We start from the raw sequence: 14,397 nt of genomic DNA, 5'->3' as shown, positions 1-14,397 counted from the left end.
AGATACAGACGCTCCCCAATTTATGCACGCGTTCCATTCCGGAATGCCTTGCGTAAGTCGAATTTTGCATAAGTCAGGAACGTATACCCAACAATTATGCCTTAAAAAAAAAAAGCGTATGGAACTTTTTCCGTAAGTCCGGATTTGCATAAGTCGGGTCTTGCATAACCCAGGAGCATCTGTACGAGAGTGATACATTTATACAAATAGGATGATCACACTCAGTAGATTATAAGCTTTGTAATGATACCTTACAAGAGACCTTTTGCATGAAGCAGATTTTAGTTACATTATATTCACACTCATCAGCATACTTTCATAAAATCATATAGAGTGCAACGTCCTCCTCCTGAACTCACTGCCAGAGACTGGCACACTGACCATGGCGGAGGCAGCATACCTAAAATTCGTTTGGGAGGCAGGCAGATCGCCCTGTGAAGCAATCCTAATACAACTCTATTTACCAGGCTGAGTTAATGAGTGCCACTTGAGCTGGCAGGGGTTGGGCAGGAAGGAGAGCCGAGCTGGTTAACGATTGCCGGGCGGTTTCGGCCCCACAGACAGGGGACTGAAAGGAATTTTGCCGGCTAGCTCTGTACAAAGAAGCGTAGCTCCCTGGAAGGGGCGGCGAGGTAGGTTGGAAGGGCAAAGGGCTGCGATGAAAGGGCGACCGCCCAGATCAAAAGACACGGGCCTGCTGCCCTTGCTGACAGCACAGCATCCCGGCAGGGACGAGAAAAGGGATTAAAACGAGGGATTGAATAAATAAATCCCAAGCCAGCTCCATCATTCAGGGAAGAGAGCCGAGCAGAGGGAACGGCTAGATCAGCCGCGGGCTTTGTCTGGAGGCCAGTTCAGGCTGGGGAGTTCAGTTTGCCCATCCCGTTCTCGCAGGGGAACAGAGCTTAGCGGCGAGCTTGCCGCTGAAGAGCTGATAGATTGGGGATAACGTCAGGTGGCGCGAGGTCGTTCTTCTGAAGGACCAACGAATCGGCGCTGGATGCTTGATGGAGGTTGTTACGAGTCCCGGCAGCTCGGAAGAGCCGTGTCGAGAAGGGCTGAGGGGCCAGGCGAGGGAATGCTCCAGTGGGAGTTTTCACGTAGCCTGAGTCGGTGGCAGCATCAGCAATGTATGAAGTGGCTTGAGGCAGCTGGTCATGCTAACCTCCTTCACTAGCTATATTCTGCAGATCACAATGAGCTGCGTCATCTGTTTGATCTAGCTACTGCTTCCCTTCACGTAGCCTACTAGGATTTATGTAACCTCATCTAAGGGTGTCCACACAAGAAAACGATGCCAGGGTGATTTAAAAAAAAAAAAAAGATTTCCTTAACCTTTGTGTGCAGGCTTTTATTTTGGATTGAAACTGGGTTTATTTCGGTTCAGTTTGTCAATTAAGGGCCACTTCAGTTTAGCTTAAACCTGTTCCTAAACCAGATTAAGAGCATCCACATGGGGGATTTGTGCCAGGTTAACTCAATCTTTTTAAAGTGGTTTAAATTAATTTCTTGCATTTAGACAAGGACTGTCTAATCTATCAGCTGAATGCTTTATCCTGCATTCGTAGCTTGCTGGGTGTGTCTGTCTAACCTGTCTAGCAACTAGCTCCTTTGGCAACATCTTGCAAGATATCTTTAAAATTAAATCCATCTGTGACACACACCCTCATCCCATCCCATCCGACTCTGCATTTCATAGGCACAGTGAATGGTTACAGCACATCAGCTGTTGTCAGAAAAAAAAATATGGAAAGAGAGAGACATACAAGAATGTCACTTTGGAACTATGGACGCCTAGCCTAGTGGTCACATGGTCTCTGTGTCATAGGCCCTATACTGCTAAAAGCTAGTGGAGATTCTCCCATAGCTCAGAGAGCAGAAGCTTTGAACTGAGAAGAAACATAGCCCAGTGGTCATAATATCATGTGTGTCATAGGCCCTGTGTTGCTAATAGCTGGAGGAGATTTTCCCCTCCCTCAGACGGCAGAAGCCTGTGTTTTTGGAGCAAGAGCACTTGAGTTACATTTACCCATGTGCTGTGGTGTTCCAAGCAGCCATGGGATGTTGTACAGTGTCAGACGTGCAGCCCTAAGTAGCCACGAAGTTGTTCCATCAGCTGTCCTGATGGCCAGAGCACTTCCCAGAGGAGATGGGTGGGGTGTGGGCAGGTAATGGGACCAGGGTCAGGTTGCAGGTCTGATCTCTCAGGAGTCAGCTTCCTGCCACGCTCTTAATCCCTACAGGAGAATCAGGCAGTGGGTGGCACAAGGAAATAACGTGTTGCCGCCGGAGATGAGCCCTGCAGGACTGAGCGCTCCCTGCGTAAGAGCGAAGGGAAGGGGATATTGGAAAGGAAATGGGTAGTTGACCAGATGCATCCTGTACTTCCTGGAGGGTGAGGATGGGGGCAGCGTTTGCTCTGGCTGCATTTCTCCCTTCCCAAGTTTTTGGGGATGGAAAAGGCGACGGGGCCTGATCCTGCAGGGAGCCTCCAAATTAGGGCTGCAAAGCTGGCTCCTAGGAAAACCCCAGCCAAGTTTGTGAGAGTCTCTCTCTTTAGGATGTCCATGGGGAGGTAGAGAGAGAGAGAGAGAGAGAGAGACTGTGATAGCTGCATAGGTACCAGGCACACTTACATGCTACGGTGATCGTCATTATAGAAAGCCCTTGGGCCTTGTTGGCAATGGATGTTGGTGCAAACCTCTAAGCACTGTTTACACTGGGGAGAAGCTGCACCAGTGCAAAATCACATTGCACCCGTGCAAACTATGTCTGCACGAGGGGGTCGCAGCTCCAGATTCCAGTTGCAGGTATGGGCTTAGAGTCGCTAGTTGTCCGTGGCACTAGATTTTGCAAAGGGACCAGGTTGCCAAAGGCGCTCGGTTCCAAGCAGCTGCCGTACTTGTGATGCTTTTCCAAAGCCCCCGGCACTAAACTCCTTGGAAAATCTGCTCCTCGGAGTCGCAGCGGGAGCTTGGAGCCCTTTGGAAAATGTGGCCCTCAGTTAGGGCCTCAGTTCGGGGACAGCATCCGTATTCTTCACCCCATTTCCAGACAGGCGTGTGCTTCAGTCACTGTTCATCAGGCCTAGGGTCCGTCTGCAGCGCATCTGGCAGCTGTCTAGACGTCGCGTTGATGCTCAGGCTCTGGCTTTCGAGACCCCACCCGAGGTAGGGTGACCAGACAGCAGATGTGAAAAATCAGGTCGGGGGTGGGGGGGTAATAGGAGCCTATATAAGAAAAAGCCCCAAAAATCAGGACTGTCCCTATAAAGTCTGGACGTCTGGTCACCCTAACCCCAGGCCTGAGAGCGCCAGCTCCAGCCCCAGCCGCGACATCTCCAAGGCTATTTTTAGCATTGCTGGCGAACCCAGGCTGGGAGGCTCGCTCCAAGATGCAGTGTAGACGTTGGGGGGGCCAGTCCCGCCCGGTGCCTCAGTTTCCCCATCGTCAGCAGGGTAACGACACCCCTCTTTGCAAAATACTTTGAGAGCTGCGTCTTTTATAAGAGCTCATTATTATTCCCCACCGTCACCACCACCACCACCGTGTTACCTAACCTGCTCCTCCATCCTTGCCTGTGATGAACAGTTTATTATTAGCATGGCCCTCTGCTGAACAGCAGGGCATGAGCCGCTGATCTCAGCTACCTTCCTGGCATAGCCGGATCATTAAGGAAGCAAAGGCCTCTCTGTTCTCAGCGGCTCCCGCTAATCGTGTTATCCACCTGCTCATTGTCTTCTTGCCAGAGCTGAAGTGACAGGAGCCATGTGTCTGGGGAGCAATTCCTTGTGGGGCTGCTGTTGAGTCCCCTGGCACATGGCAACTGTCCCTGTCTCCCCACTCTGGGGTCCCCTAAGGTCCTGGCAGGTTGTTGAAGTCAAAGGCAGCCTGCCAGTCCGTTCGAGCTCAAGCCCTCGCTTTGTTTCCTAGTCGCTGAGAAACGCAGCCTCAGTCTCAGTATGTGCAAACGAGGCCAGGGGGTGCAATTATCCAAAGCCCTTTCCAATCCTCGGGGTGGTCCCTCCCGCATTGTTTTAGTTCCCAGAGGGGCTGTGGGAAGCCCCCCCTGCGAAGCAGAAACCAATCAGACATAAGCCGCTCATACATTTAATAGGCCCCGCCTCCCCCGCGCCACGCTGCATGAAGCTGTGGTCTCTGTCACACCTGCATCCAGCAGGTCCACTGGCATGAGGGGTGATTTTGCAGGTAGTGCTGGAGGTGGGCTGCAATATTAACAGCCTGACCCCCCCCAAAATGCTCTGTCTCAGCAGGTGGGGTGCACCTTCTGCACACTGGCTGAGCTGCTCATGCTAGAGTAGCATTATCCCACATACCCACCGCCAAGTAAATTCCCCACAGCTGTTAGCCGTGAGCAGCCTGAGCCACAATCTTGGAGTCTGTTAATATCGAAGCAGTTTACTAGTAGTAATAATGCAGACAGCATGACCTAGTGGATAGCGCATAAGTTTGGGGTGCAGGAGACTTGGGTGTATTTCCCTGCTGTGCTGCAGGCTTCCTGCATGTCCTTGGGTGAGACAGTAAAAAAAAAAACCCCAAAACCTTTGTGCCTCAGTTTTCCCATCTGTGAAATGGGGAGGACAATATTTCCCTTCCTCCTGGGTAAATGCATTAATGTTCAGGAGGTGCTCAGATACCATGGTGACAGGACAAGCTTATAACGAGGTAAACTTCACAGGCATCTGTGGTTGCTCAAGGAGGGTCCAGGGGCTAGGATGCTAGCCTGAGACTTTGGGAGCCAGGTTCAGTTCCCTGCTGTGCTACTGACTCTGTGTGCCCTTGGGCAACTCACTTAGTATTTAGACTCCTAATTCCCATTGAGGATCTGGGAACTTTGTCTCTCTGTGCCTCAGTTTCCTCATTTCTAACAGCCCTGCCCCGCTCCACAGAGGGTGTTGTGAGGGTAAACACATTGAAAGTCATGAGGTGCTCCGATACTATGGGTAGTGGGACCATGAGATAGATAACCTCATGTTCAGGGTATAGCTCTGGCCTCTGATGGGGCCAGGAAGAAATGTCCCCGGGAAGCAGGTTCTCTCATCTCTGCAGGGTTCTGGCACTTTCCTCAGGAGCAGCTGAGGCTGGCCGCTCTCTGAAACAGGGCTAGATGGACCATGGTTCTGACTCAGGCTGGTAGTTTCTGTGTCCACCAACTTCTACTGAGTCTGAGAGAATCTCAGGTCTCCTGCTGCCCCGAAATGGGAGGAGGACAGGAGGGAAAGCTGACGGTAACAGCATCTTCCAAGTGACCGAAGGTTTCCCCCGCATGAATTAGATGGAGGCCCAGGCTGGCAGCCTTCAGCGCCTTAATGAGTCAGTGACTCAGAGGGTCGTCTCACCCTCCTCCAGGTGCTTATTCCGGGAAGAGGCTAATTGTAAGAGAGGCAAAGAGCCCTTTCAGCTCATTAGGGAAACCGAGTGTCTTTGAGCTAGTTCCATCACGTGGCACTTGGATCCACCTTCTCTTGCTGGGCTCCAGCTTCTACCAGGGCCGCCCAGAGGACTCAGGGCTCCTGGGGCAAAGCAGGGGAGCTGCGGCGCTTGTACTCACCCGGCGGCGGTCTGGGTCTTCGGCGGCATTTCAGCGGCGGGGGGCCCTTCAGTCACTCCGCGTTTTCGGCAGCACTGAAGGGCCCCCCGCCGCCAAAATGCCATCAAAGACTCGGACCGCTGCTGGGCCAGGGCTCACTGGGCCCCCTGTGGGGCCTGGGGCAAATTGCCCCACTTGCCCCCCCCCACACACACACACACATCTGGGCAGCCCTGGTTTCTACCCTGGAGCCATGCTGGCTTCAATGGGCCAGAGACAGCTGCTCTTAGAAATTCAGTCAGTACAGATTGGGTAGCAGGTTGTTAAAGTGCTGGCCTGGGGGATGCTGTAGACCTCAGTTCAGTTCTTTGTTCTGCTGCACACTCTCTGTGTGATTTTTAGTGTCTCTGTGCCTCGGTCTCCCATCTATACAATGGGATACTGTCTGTCCCTCAGTGGTACTTAGCTGGCCTCATCGCTGCAGTGTCTGAGAGCACCTCACGCTCTTTAGTGTATTGATTGTCACGATACCCTCAGCAAGAATCCTGTCTCCTATAGCAGTGAGCAGTGTCCTGCAGCTCTGTGGGCCACTGTCTGTGACTGAGGTTGCCAGGTGCTAGGGCAGGGGTGGGCAACCTGTCAGAAGCGCTGTGCCGAGTCTTCATTTATTCACTTTGGTTTAAGGTTTCTCGTGCCAGTCATACATGTTAACGTTTTTAGAAGGTCTCTTTCTATAAGTCTATAATATAGAACTAAACTATTGTTGTATGTAAAGTAAATAAGGTTTTTAAAATGTTTAAGAAGCTTCATTTAAAATTAAATTAAAATGCAGAGCCCCCCGGACCGGTGGCCAGGACCTGGGCAGTGTGAGCGCCACTGAAAATCAGCTCGCGTGCCGCCTTCGGCACCCGCGCCATAGGTCGCCTACCCCTGCGCTAGGGCAATCCAAATAATCAGTAAAAATCCAGGGTTGGACGCCTCCATCCACAGCCGGTGGCACTAGCAAGGCAGATGCCGGGCTGTGAGGAAGGGGAGGGCGAGGAAAAGGGGCGGGGGAATGAGAGAACAGGACCGGGATCTGCAGAGAGCTCAGGTTGGAGCTGGCTCACGGGCAGAGGCCGTGCGCTAACGAACCCCAGCTCCTGACGGGAGGCCCGAGGTGTGAGAAGTTAATGAAGCAGGAAGGGGCCCGGGGTGTCTCATTTCCCCTCTGGTTAATTAGCTTCCTGGGCTAAGGGTCCCCCGTGAGCTTTTATTGCACAGGACGTTCTGCCCCGTTTCGCCATCGTCCCAACGGGCGTGCAGTCAAAGACCCCTTAATCCTCTGGGTCCCCATGGTACTTGTTCACACACGCTTGTGCTGCGTGAGGTCAGCTGCTATCCCTGACCGCCAGCTCTTGTGCCTATTGAAGCAAAGCTCCTGGCACAGCTGAAGTCAGGCCAGGCTGGGGGTTTAAAGTGACCTTGTGTCCATGTGGCTAAGGGTGTCAGACGGCAGCTGTGGGTTTCGGCTGCAAGGACCTGATTCTACTTTGCATCTTGTTTCCCGCCCCCAACCCTCCCGATAGCTCCGTTTGAGGGCAGGGGATTTAAATAGGATGGATGGTTTTGTGGTTAAAACATTGCAGTGTGATTCAAGGGACAATTCCTGGCCCCAGGCTCCCTGTGAGTGACAAGTCAATCACCGTGCCTCAGTTTCCTCACCTGTAAGCTGGTGAGAACAGTCCTTCCTCTGTGTCGCTTGTCTGTGGTGATTGCAAGCTCTTTGGGGCAGGATTGCTATTATGGATTCCTGGGCAGCGCCTGGCACAATAGGCCCCAATCTCACTTGGGCCCCTGCGATGTTACTGCTGTACAAAGCTAGAAGTTTCATTCTGGCAGCTGCCCCAGCTTCTGGGGTGTGGGTTCCTTCCCTCTTCCACCGAAGAATCTGGTGCTGGTCAGGGCTAGAGACGGGACACTGGACTAGGCAGACACTGGGTCTGATCCAGGCTGGCGATGCCTGTGTCTCTGTGTATCCGCGGCGTAAGACCTTCAGTTCCGGACGGCCTCTCTTTGAAGCCATGGGCCCCACCTGAAGACGAATGGCCAGGTCACTCTCTTCCAAAGCACCTCAGGGCCTCGTGAACCACTCGTGACTTAATGCAATCGCCATGTTCCCTTCACGCCGACCTCTGCTGGGAACCAAGGAGGGTAGAAGAACTAGATGTGATTTCTCTCCCCCCTCCCCAGGCTCCTTCTCTGCTTTGTCAGTGGAGCATCCATTACCCTGACAAATCAAAGCGCTAAAGCGTTTTCGCCCTGCTCGAGTCAATGAGCCGAGCTGCAGCTGCGTCTCCGAGACCGTTAAGGGGGTGTCTGAAGCGCCGGGAGGGCAGTTTGTGTAGCAAGCAAAGGGGGGAATTGACAACAGGGCATGATTCATATGTCTTCCTGAAAGCATGTTCTGTTCCCAGAAGCCTGAAGGCCAGACTCTGATCTCAGGTACACCAGTGCAAATCCAGAGTGAATCCCTTGACTTCCATGGATGTATACACCAGTGTAACTGGGGAATCTGACCCTACCTCCATTGACTCCAGTGGGGTTACTCTGGGCTTACACTGGTATAATGGGGATCAGAATCAGCCCACGATTCTATTGACTACAATGGAGTGACTCCAGATTCACATCAGTCTCATGGAGATCAGAACCCACCCCTAGCTCCAGTAACTCCAGAAAGGGTGCCCTGCATCAGAATCTGGCCTGAATTCTCCCATCATCTAATTCCCCCCCCTACATTTCAGTCTTCAGCACTTATGTCCTTGAAAATAATATTACTTTCATCTCCTGGCCTTGTGTTTCAGTCTGGAGAAGGACCGGGGAGGGCTCCGATTAGAGGCTGGGACACGGGTCAGAACCTCAACTCCTAACTCAGCCCTTTAATTTGGGGCCAGGATAAAAGCTGCAGTGCCTCAGACACTACTACTTTCTGTTCCGAGTGCGAGGTGCGCGTCTTTGACCCGCCGCCTATAATAACGAGCACAGAACACAGCCATAGAATGGGTACATCCGACTGAAACAAAAAACCCTCTTGTGATTTTCCCCTTGGGTGGAATCGCATGCTACAAGTGCTCGTTGTGTTGGCTGGGAGGTGCTCAGATGGCACAGTGGTGAGGGCTGTATAAGAACCAGACCAGAATCAAATAGCAAAACCCTTCTGCTAGATTTGAGAGCAGATTCACGGCGATAGTTAAGTACCTAGAGGTGCATTTAGTGAGATTTACAAAGGTGCCTATGGCGGTCAAGTGCCTAACTCCTATTGAAAGTCAATGGGAGTTAGGTACCTAGCTCACGGAGTTGATTTTTGCAAAGCCTTTTGTCAGTTTGGCACTTGGTTCTGGATCATGAACAAAAGTGCTGAGTAGATCCAGTTTGGATGGCCCAGAATTGTCAGGAGTCACACGAGATCCACTAATTTCTTCTATTTAGTAGATGTTTTACTGGTTTTATTATATTTGCCTGATGGTAGCACCTCGGAGCCCCAGTAATGACCCCATGGTGTTAGGAGCTGTACAGCCATAGAACAAAGAGACAGGTCCTGCCCCAAAGATATTCTATTTCTGTCTTGCTCCCACTCTGCTCCCTGTCTCACAGTCTCTGATAGACAGAAAATAAACCCAACAAAGTGTGAGCCGAGCTTTGAGACCCACCCTTTACAACGGGCTATTGCTGTGGTTAACCTGCAGGACACACTGCTGTTGGGTTTTAATGTGGTTCACCTGTGGAACTCTCTGCTACAGGATATTAGTGAGGTAAACCTGTGGGACTCACAGCTGCTGTGTATTAGTGAGATTTGCCTCTCTCTGTATCACCCTGCCAAGGAGCTTAGTGAGATTCAGAAAAGAATTAGATGTTTATATCAATAAGGATTGCACCTGCTAGGACCCTAAAGGAAGGGGTCTCCAACTTCATGCTGCAGGGCTCCATCCAGTCACCAGACTCCCTCCCGTATAGCATGGCCCGGGCATGTGTGAGCAGGGGGAGCTACTGTCTGACTGTCGTTGGGTGGGTACCGCACTCTAGCTGGACCATAAGCCTGCTCCAGGGGCCATGATTCTTGTGGCTTGGGTGAAAGTCACCGTTACATACCAGACACTCGCTTCGTCCGGCTTCTCCAGACAGCCGGGTGCCGTCCCGTAAGCCGCCTCCTAGAACAGAGCTAGCAAATACCTTCTGGAAAGACAATGAGCTCATGTGTGAGGCCTGCAGGATGTACAGCAGCCAGGGGTCACTGGGGAGTGGGGCAGGTCTGGGACTCAGCAGCTCTCTGCTGTCTGTCATCAGCAGGGCAGCAGAGAGATCCAATGTCAGTAACTCCCGAGCTGCGGAGGCCTGAGCCGAACGGCTGGTTCAGGGTGGGGGTGGGGTTGTAACTGGGCAAAAAAGTTTCAGGCAAAAAAATTTTCTGTTGCAAAATGCTGTTTCGAGGGGAATGTGTCGGTTTCCAGGGAACGGTGCCCGACAGTACGCTGGTTTAGATGAAAATGTTGCCGGGAAGGTTGCTTAGGCCCAGGATGGAATTTGTGCCTAGAGGGAGAGAGACCTGCCCCAAAATAGCCAACAGCCTGTTGGTTAGGACGGGCACGTGGGAGGCCCAGGTTTGGGTCCCTTCTCTCTCTGCGTCAGAGCAAGGACTTGAATGCAAGTGCCCGAACCACTGGGCTGGAGAGTTGGCCTGTCTCTTTGGCCCAAGGGCTATTTAATTATTTGTAAGAGAGGCGCGGGGGGAGGATGACCAGACGGCAAGTGTGAAAAATCAGGACAGGAGGTGGGAGGTAATAGGAGCCTATATAAGAAAAAGCCCCCAAAATCGGGCCTGTCCCTATAAAATCAGGACATCTGGTCACCCTGGGGGAGGGTGGGTGGGTGAGGTAATATCTTTTCTTGGACCAGCTGCTGTTGGCAAGCGAAAGATGAGCTTTTGGACTACACAGAGCTCTTCTTCGGGTCTGGGAAAGGTACCCCAAGGGCATTTCTACACTGTAGTGTACGCCCAGGGTGCTGACTCAGCCTCACACCGAACCCCGCTTCTGTCTACACACAAATCGCGCTAACCCAGGCCTCAGGACCCCTCCCCACCCCCACCTCCCAGGGGTGGAGGGTCTGAGCCTGAGTCAAGTCAGGATTCAGGGTCCACGCCTTATTGCTTTGTAGTGTAGACACAGCCACGCTGGATTCATGCTCTGGGAGTCCACCAAAAATATCCCATAATCCCGCTGCCCCACATTCTTTGTCCTCTGGACGGTCAGGTGGACAGTCGAGATTTCCCGCATTGCATCACGAACGAAGGACAGGAGCGGCCACGTTTTGGGAGGTCACTAGAAAGTCTGGGATATGGTGGTTGGCCGTGTGCCCGCATAATGCAGTGTAGACACTGGAGCTCTGGTTTCCTTAGCCTGGGGTCCCAAACGAGTGTAGACAACATTTCAAAGTTCTGCATTTCCCGGGAGATGGGAATTCTGCTGTTTTTTGGCCAGCTCTAGTGCCGAGTGCTTCCAGCCCCCGTTACAGCCATCCCAGTGTGACAGTAATGGAGGTTAACCTACAGAGCGCACGGCTGCAGGCTATTAACTGAGGTAAAACCTGTGAAGTTCCTGGGAGCTCAAGGAGCTCTGAAAGCACAGATCCAGCCCTGAAAACGTTTCTTTTCAAACATCAGGAGGTAGCCGTGTTAGTCTGTATCCAGACAACAACAAGGAGTCTGATTTTTTACGCACGAAAGCTTATGCCCAAATAAATCTGTTCGTCTTGAAGGTGCCACCGGACTCCTTGTTCTTTTCAAACAGCCACTCGTGCAGTGAACGGTGAATGTTTCCATCTGGGGTAGCTCCCTCATGTAGTATCAAAATCTTAGCTGATGGTAGCCACGGGGGAGATTTGGCTGAAGATGCAGAGGGGCGGTTAACCCTTTGTAAACTCTCCCCGTATGCCTGTGTAAGTCCCTCTGTTTCCCCCCGCAATGAAGATCCAGCTTCTCATAGACAGAGCACGGGTGCTCCCTATGGAGGGGTCAGCCTAGGCAGACCCTGTGCAGTGATCCAAGCAGGGGCAGCTCCAGGCACCAGCACGCCAAGCGCGTGCCTGGGGCGGCAAGCCACGGGGGGCGCTCTGCTGGTCGCCGCGAGGGCGGCAGGCAGGTTGCCTTCGGCGGCTTGCCTGCGGAGGGTCCGCTGGTCCCGCGGCTTTGGCGGACCTCCCACAGACGTGCCACCGAATCCGCGGGACCAGGGATCTCCCGCAGGCAAGCCGCCGAAGGCAGCCTGCCTGCCGTGCTTGGGGCGGCAAAATACCTAGAGCCGCCCCTGGACCCAAGGCAGCACAGGCTGGGAGCTAGAGAACCACAGGGTCTGTCTGTGTCCACCAGACTCAGTGAGAGCCCCTTTTCCATTCATTACAGCCCGGTCTTCTCCCCAGCCCCACTGACCGGCCCGGAACCAGTCCAGGGGGGAGCTGGGGTCTCACCGGACCAGGAGGCCAGCCCGGTAAGACCAGCTGTGCCAGGTATCTGTACAGGGCCTGACTGGCTTGAAGGCAGCAGCTTCCAGAAGGGACTGTTCCCAGCAGCGCTTTCTAATCACAGCTGAGCAAAGTGACCCTGTGCTTTCCGGGTCTTACATAAGAGCTGTTAATGGCTCGTATAGGCGGGGACGAAAATAGACTCACATCAGGACGTTAGGAGGGATGGGCATTGCGGGGGGGGTGGGGTGTATGTGTGTGATTCCCTGCCGGTGACCTCTCCAGGTTCTTCTTCTTGTTCCCATCCAGCTGAGACGTCGACTCCACCACGCTCTGGTTGCTCTGACTGAGTCGAGTGGCTCAGATCCAAGCCCCCAGCCTGGCTTCCCCCAGCATCCCACCCCCGTCCAGCTCGTCCAAAGGAGGCAATCAAGCTCGGGAGGCACAAGCAGCAAGCACAGCGTCCAGGATGGGAGCGGTCACAGGTCCACCCCGTCGCCAACCCAGAGAGGGCTCCCCGCCACCCTGAATCGGGATCCCCTTGCCAAGAAGACTCACTCTCCACCCCCTGTGGCCAGCCAGCTCTGGGAGGGCAGGGACCTCTCCTCCTTGGGCAAAGAGATGTGAGCATGCAGCCAGGACATCCGCCCCCCCTTCTCTGCCACAACCGCCGGGAGCGGGGCGGGAAGTGGGATTTGCATCCTGCAGGGCATTCTGGGATTTTGAAATTTCATTTTCTCCCAGATCTGGGCAGAAAATCAAAATCTCGGAAAACAAAATAATATGAAATCAATGCGTGATGACCTTATTGAAATTGTTTCATTTCGACTTTATCATTTCACCTATTATATAGGGAGGCAGAATGGCCTAGTGGCTAGCGCAGGAGATCTGGGCTCATTCCAAGCTCTGCCAATGGTCTGCTGGGAGACTTCCCTCTCTGTGTGCCAGTTTCCCCATCTGTAACATGGGGGAAATGAAGCACCTAGAAGTCTATGGATGAAACATGCTATATAAGCGGTAGGTTAATAGCATATTTACTATATTATAAAGTCAAAATGATAAGGGCGAAATGAAACGTCTCTGGTTCTGGGCTGGGAAGCTTTAGGCCAGGAATCAAATTGGGGGGGGGGGCTGAGCAGAACGAGTTAATACCCTGCAGCAGGGGGCTCTGTAAGTTAACCTGAGACATTGTTCTGTAGCAGGAAGTTCCTCAGTTAATATCCTGTGCCAGTGTGTTCCACAGGGTAGCCTCAGATATCATCCTGCAGCAGAGAGTTCCACAGGATAACCTCAGTTAATATCCCATAGCTGGGAGTTCTGCAGGTTAATCCCCCTAACACGCCCAGTGGTAACTATGCCGACAGCCACCCCCCAGGGAAGGCATCTTCTCCAGTGACAAGTGCGCCAGCCTAACCCATCGCTGGCAGCTGCCAAGCCTTCCCTCCCCTATTAACAGACACCCCTTCACATCTTCCCCAACTACCACAACTGTGCTTCCAAAGAGACCCCTCTTTCCCCTGGGCAGTAACGGTCCCCGCAGCTGAGTGGCGCTTACTGAACGCAGTCTTGGGTCTCGTGCATTTCCAGCTCTTCCAAGCAGCTTGCTGTGACATAGAGGAGATGGGCCAGAGCTAACTCTCACGTGCAAAACACCCCCAATGCAGTGCAAGTGCCGGGGTTACCAAATAGCTGGCTACATGCCTCCAGTTTAGCATTAGCACCCAGTCCTGCCAGCTGCAGAGCACCCATCGCTCCCTCTGGCTTCAAATACGCAGGAGCAGTGTGCAAAAGGGGGCCCTCGCTTTTGTATCCTGTCCTTCCATGTGAGGTGCATCCGAAGTGGCTTTATGGAGTTAGGAAGATAAATCATAGAGAGCAGAGAGGGCCTGGATCTGCCGAGAGACACTGGCAGGGGAGGAGAGATGCAGGACGGCTGCCCCAGGGGAGCGAAGCTGCACTGGAGAAGGCTCTTGCGTCGAGAAAGCCGGCCTGCGTGTAAGGGTGGACCTAGAGAAGCCAGGAAGAGAGAAGAGATGCATTACAGGGAGGCGGTTCCAGTGGCAGCTGCTGCACAAGTACCCTTTATGGTTCTCGCATGACCGAGTCGTCACCTCCAAAGACACTGCAGCAGGACAGGCTCCCTCAATCCAGGGCCCTCGTGAATAGTTTCGCTATGAGGCTAGGTTCCCCTCCCTCTCGCATTTCCCTTCCTGTGCTTGTGTTCTGTAAAATGTACTAAAAAGAATAAATACATGAACCCAGCCACGTTCACTGGAGCCAGGGCTGCGTCCCCCTACCATTCTCTTGGGTCTGCAAACGGGCACAGCTCACTCAGAAAGAGCAATCCTTGG

At 53.0% G+C, this 14,397-nt stretch overlaps 1 protein-coding gene across 1 annotated transcript in view; it reads left to right on the top strand.

Moving 5' to 3' along the window:
* The window catches only part of LOC120390624 (perilipin-2-like), a 42,439-nt gene extending 29,682 nt beyond the window's left edge, over positions 1-12,757 (top strand). Inside the window, exon 6 of the mRNA XM_039513368.1 lies at positions 12,356-12,757. Within this exon, the coding sequence (XP_039369302.1) occupies positions 12,356-12,673 (318 nt within the window). The 3' untranslated portion in view covers positions 12,674-12,757. The remainder of the gene's footprint in view (positions 1-12,355) is intronic.
* The last annotated feature ends 1,640 nt before the right edge of the window (positions 12,758-14,397 follow it).

Source organism: Mauremys reevesii, linkage group 24 (genome assembly GCF_016161935.1).
Source record: "Mauremys reevesii isolate NIE-2019 linkage group 24, ASM1616193v1, whole genome shotgun sequence".
In the NCBI taxonomy this organism is placed as follows: Eukaryota; Metazoa; Chordata; order Testudines; family Geoemydidae; genus Mauremys; species Mauremys reevesii.
This window is presented reverse-complemented; position numbering and strand designations above follow the sequence as displayed.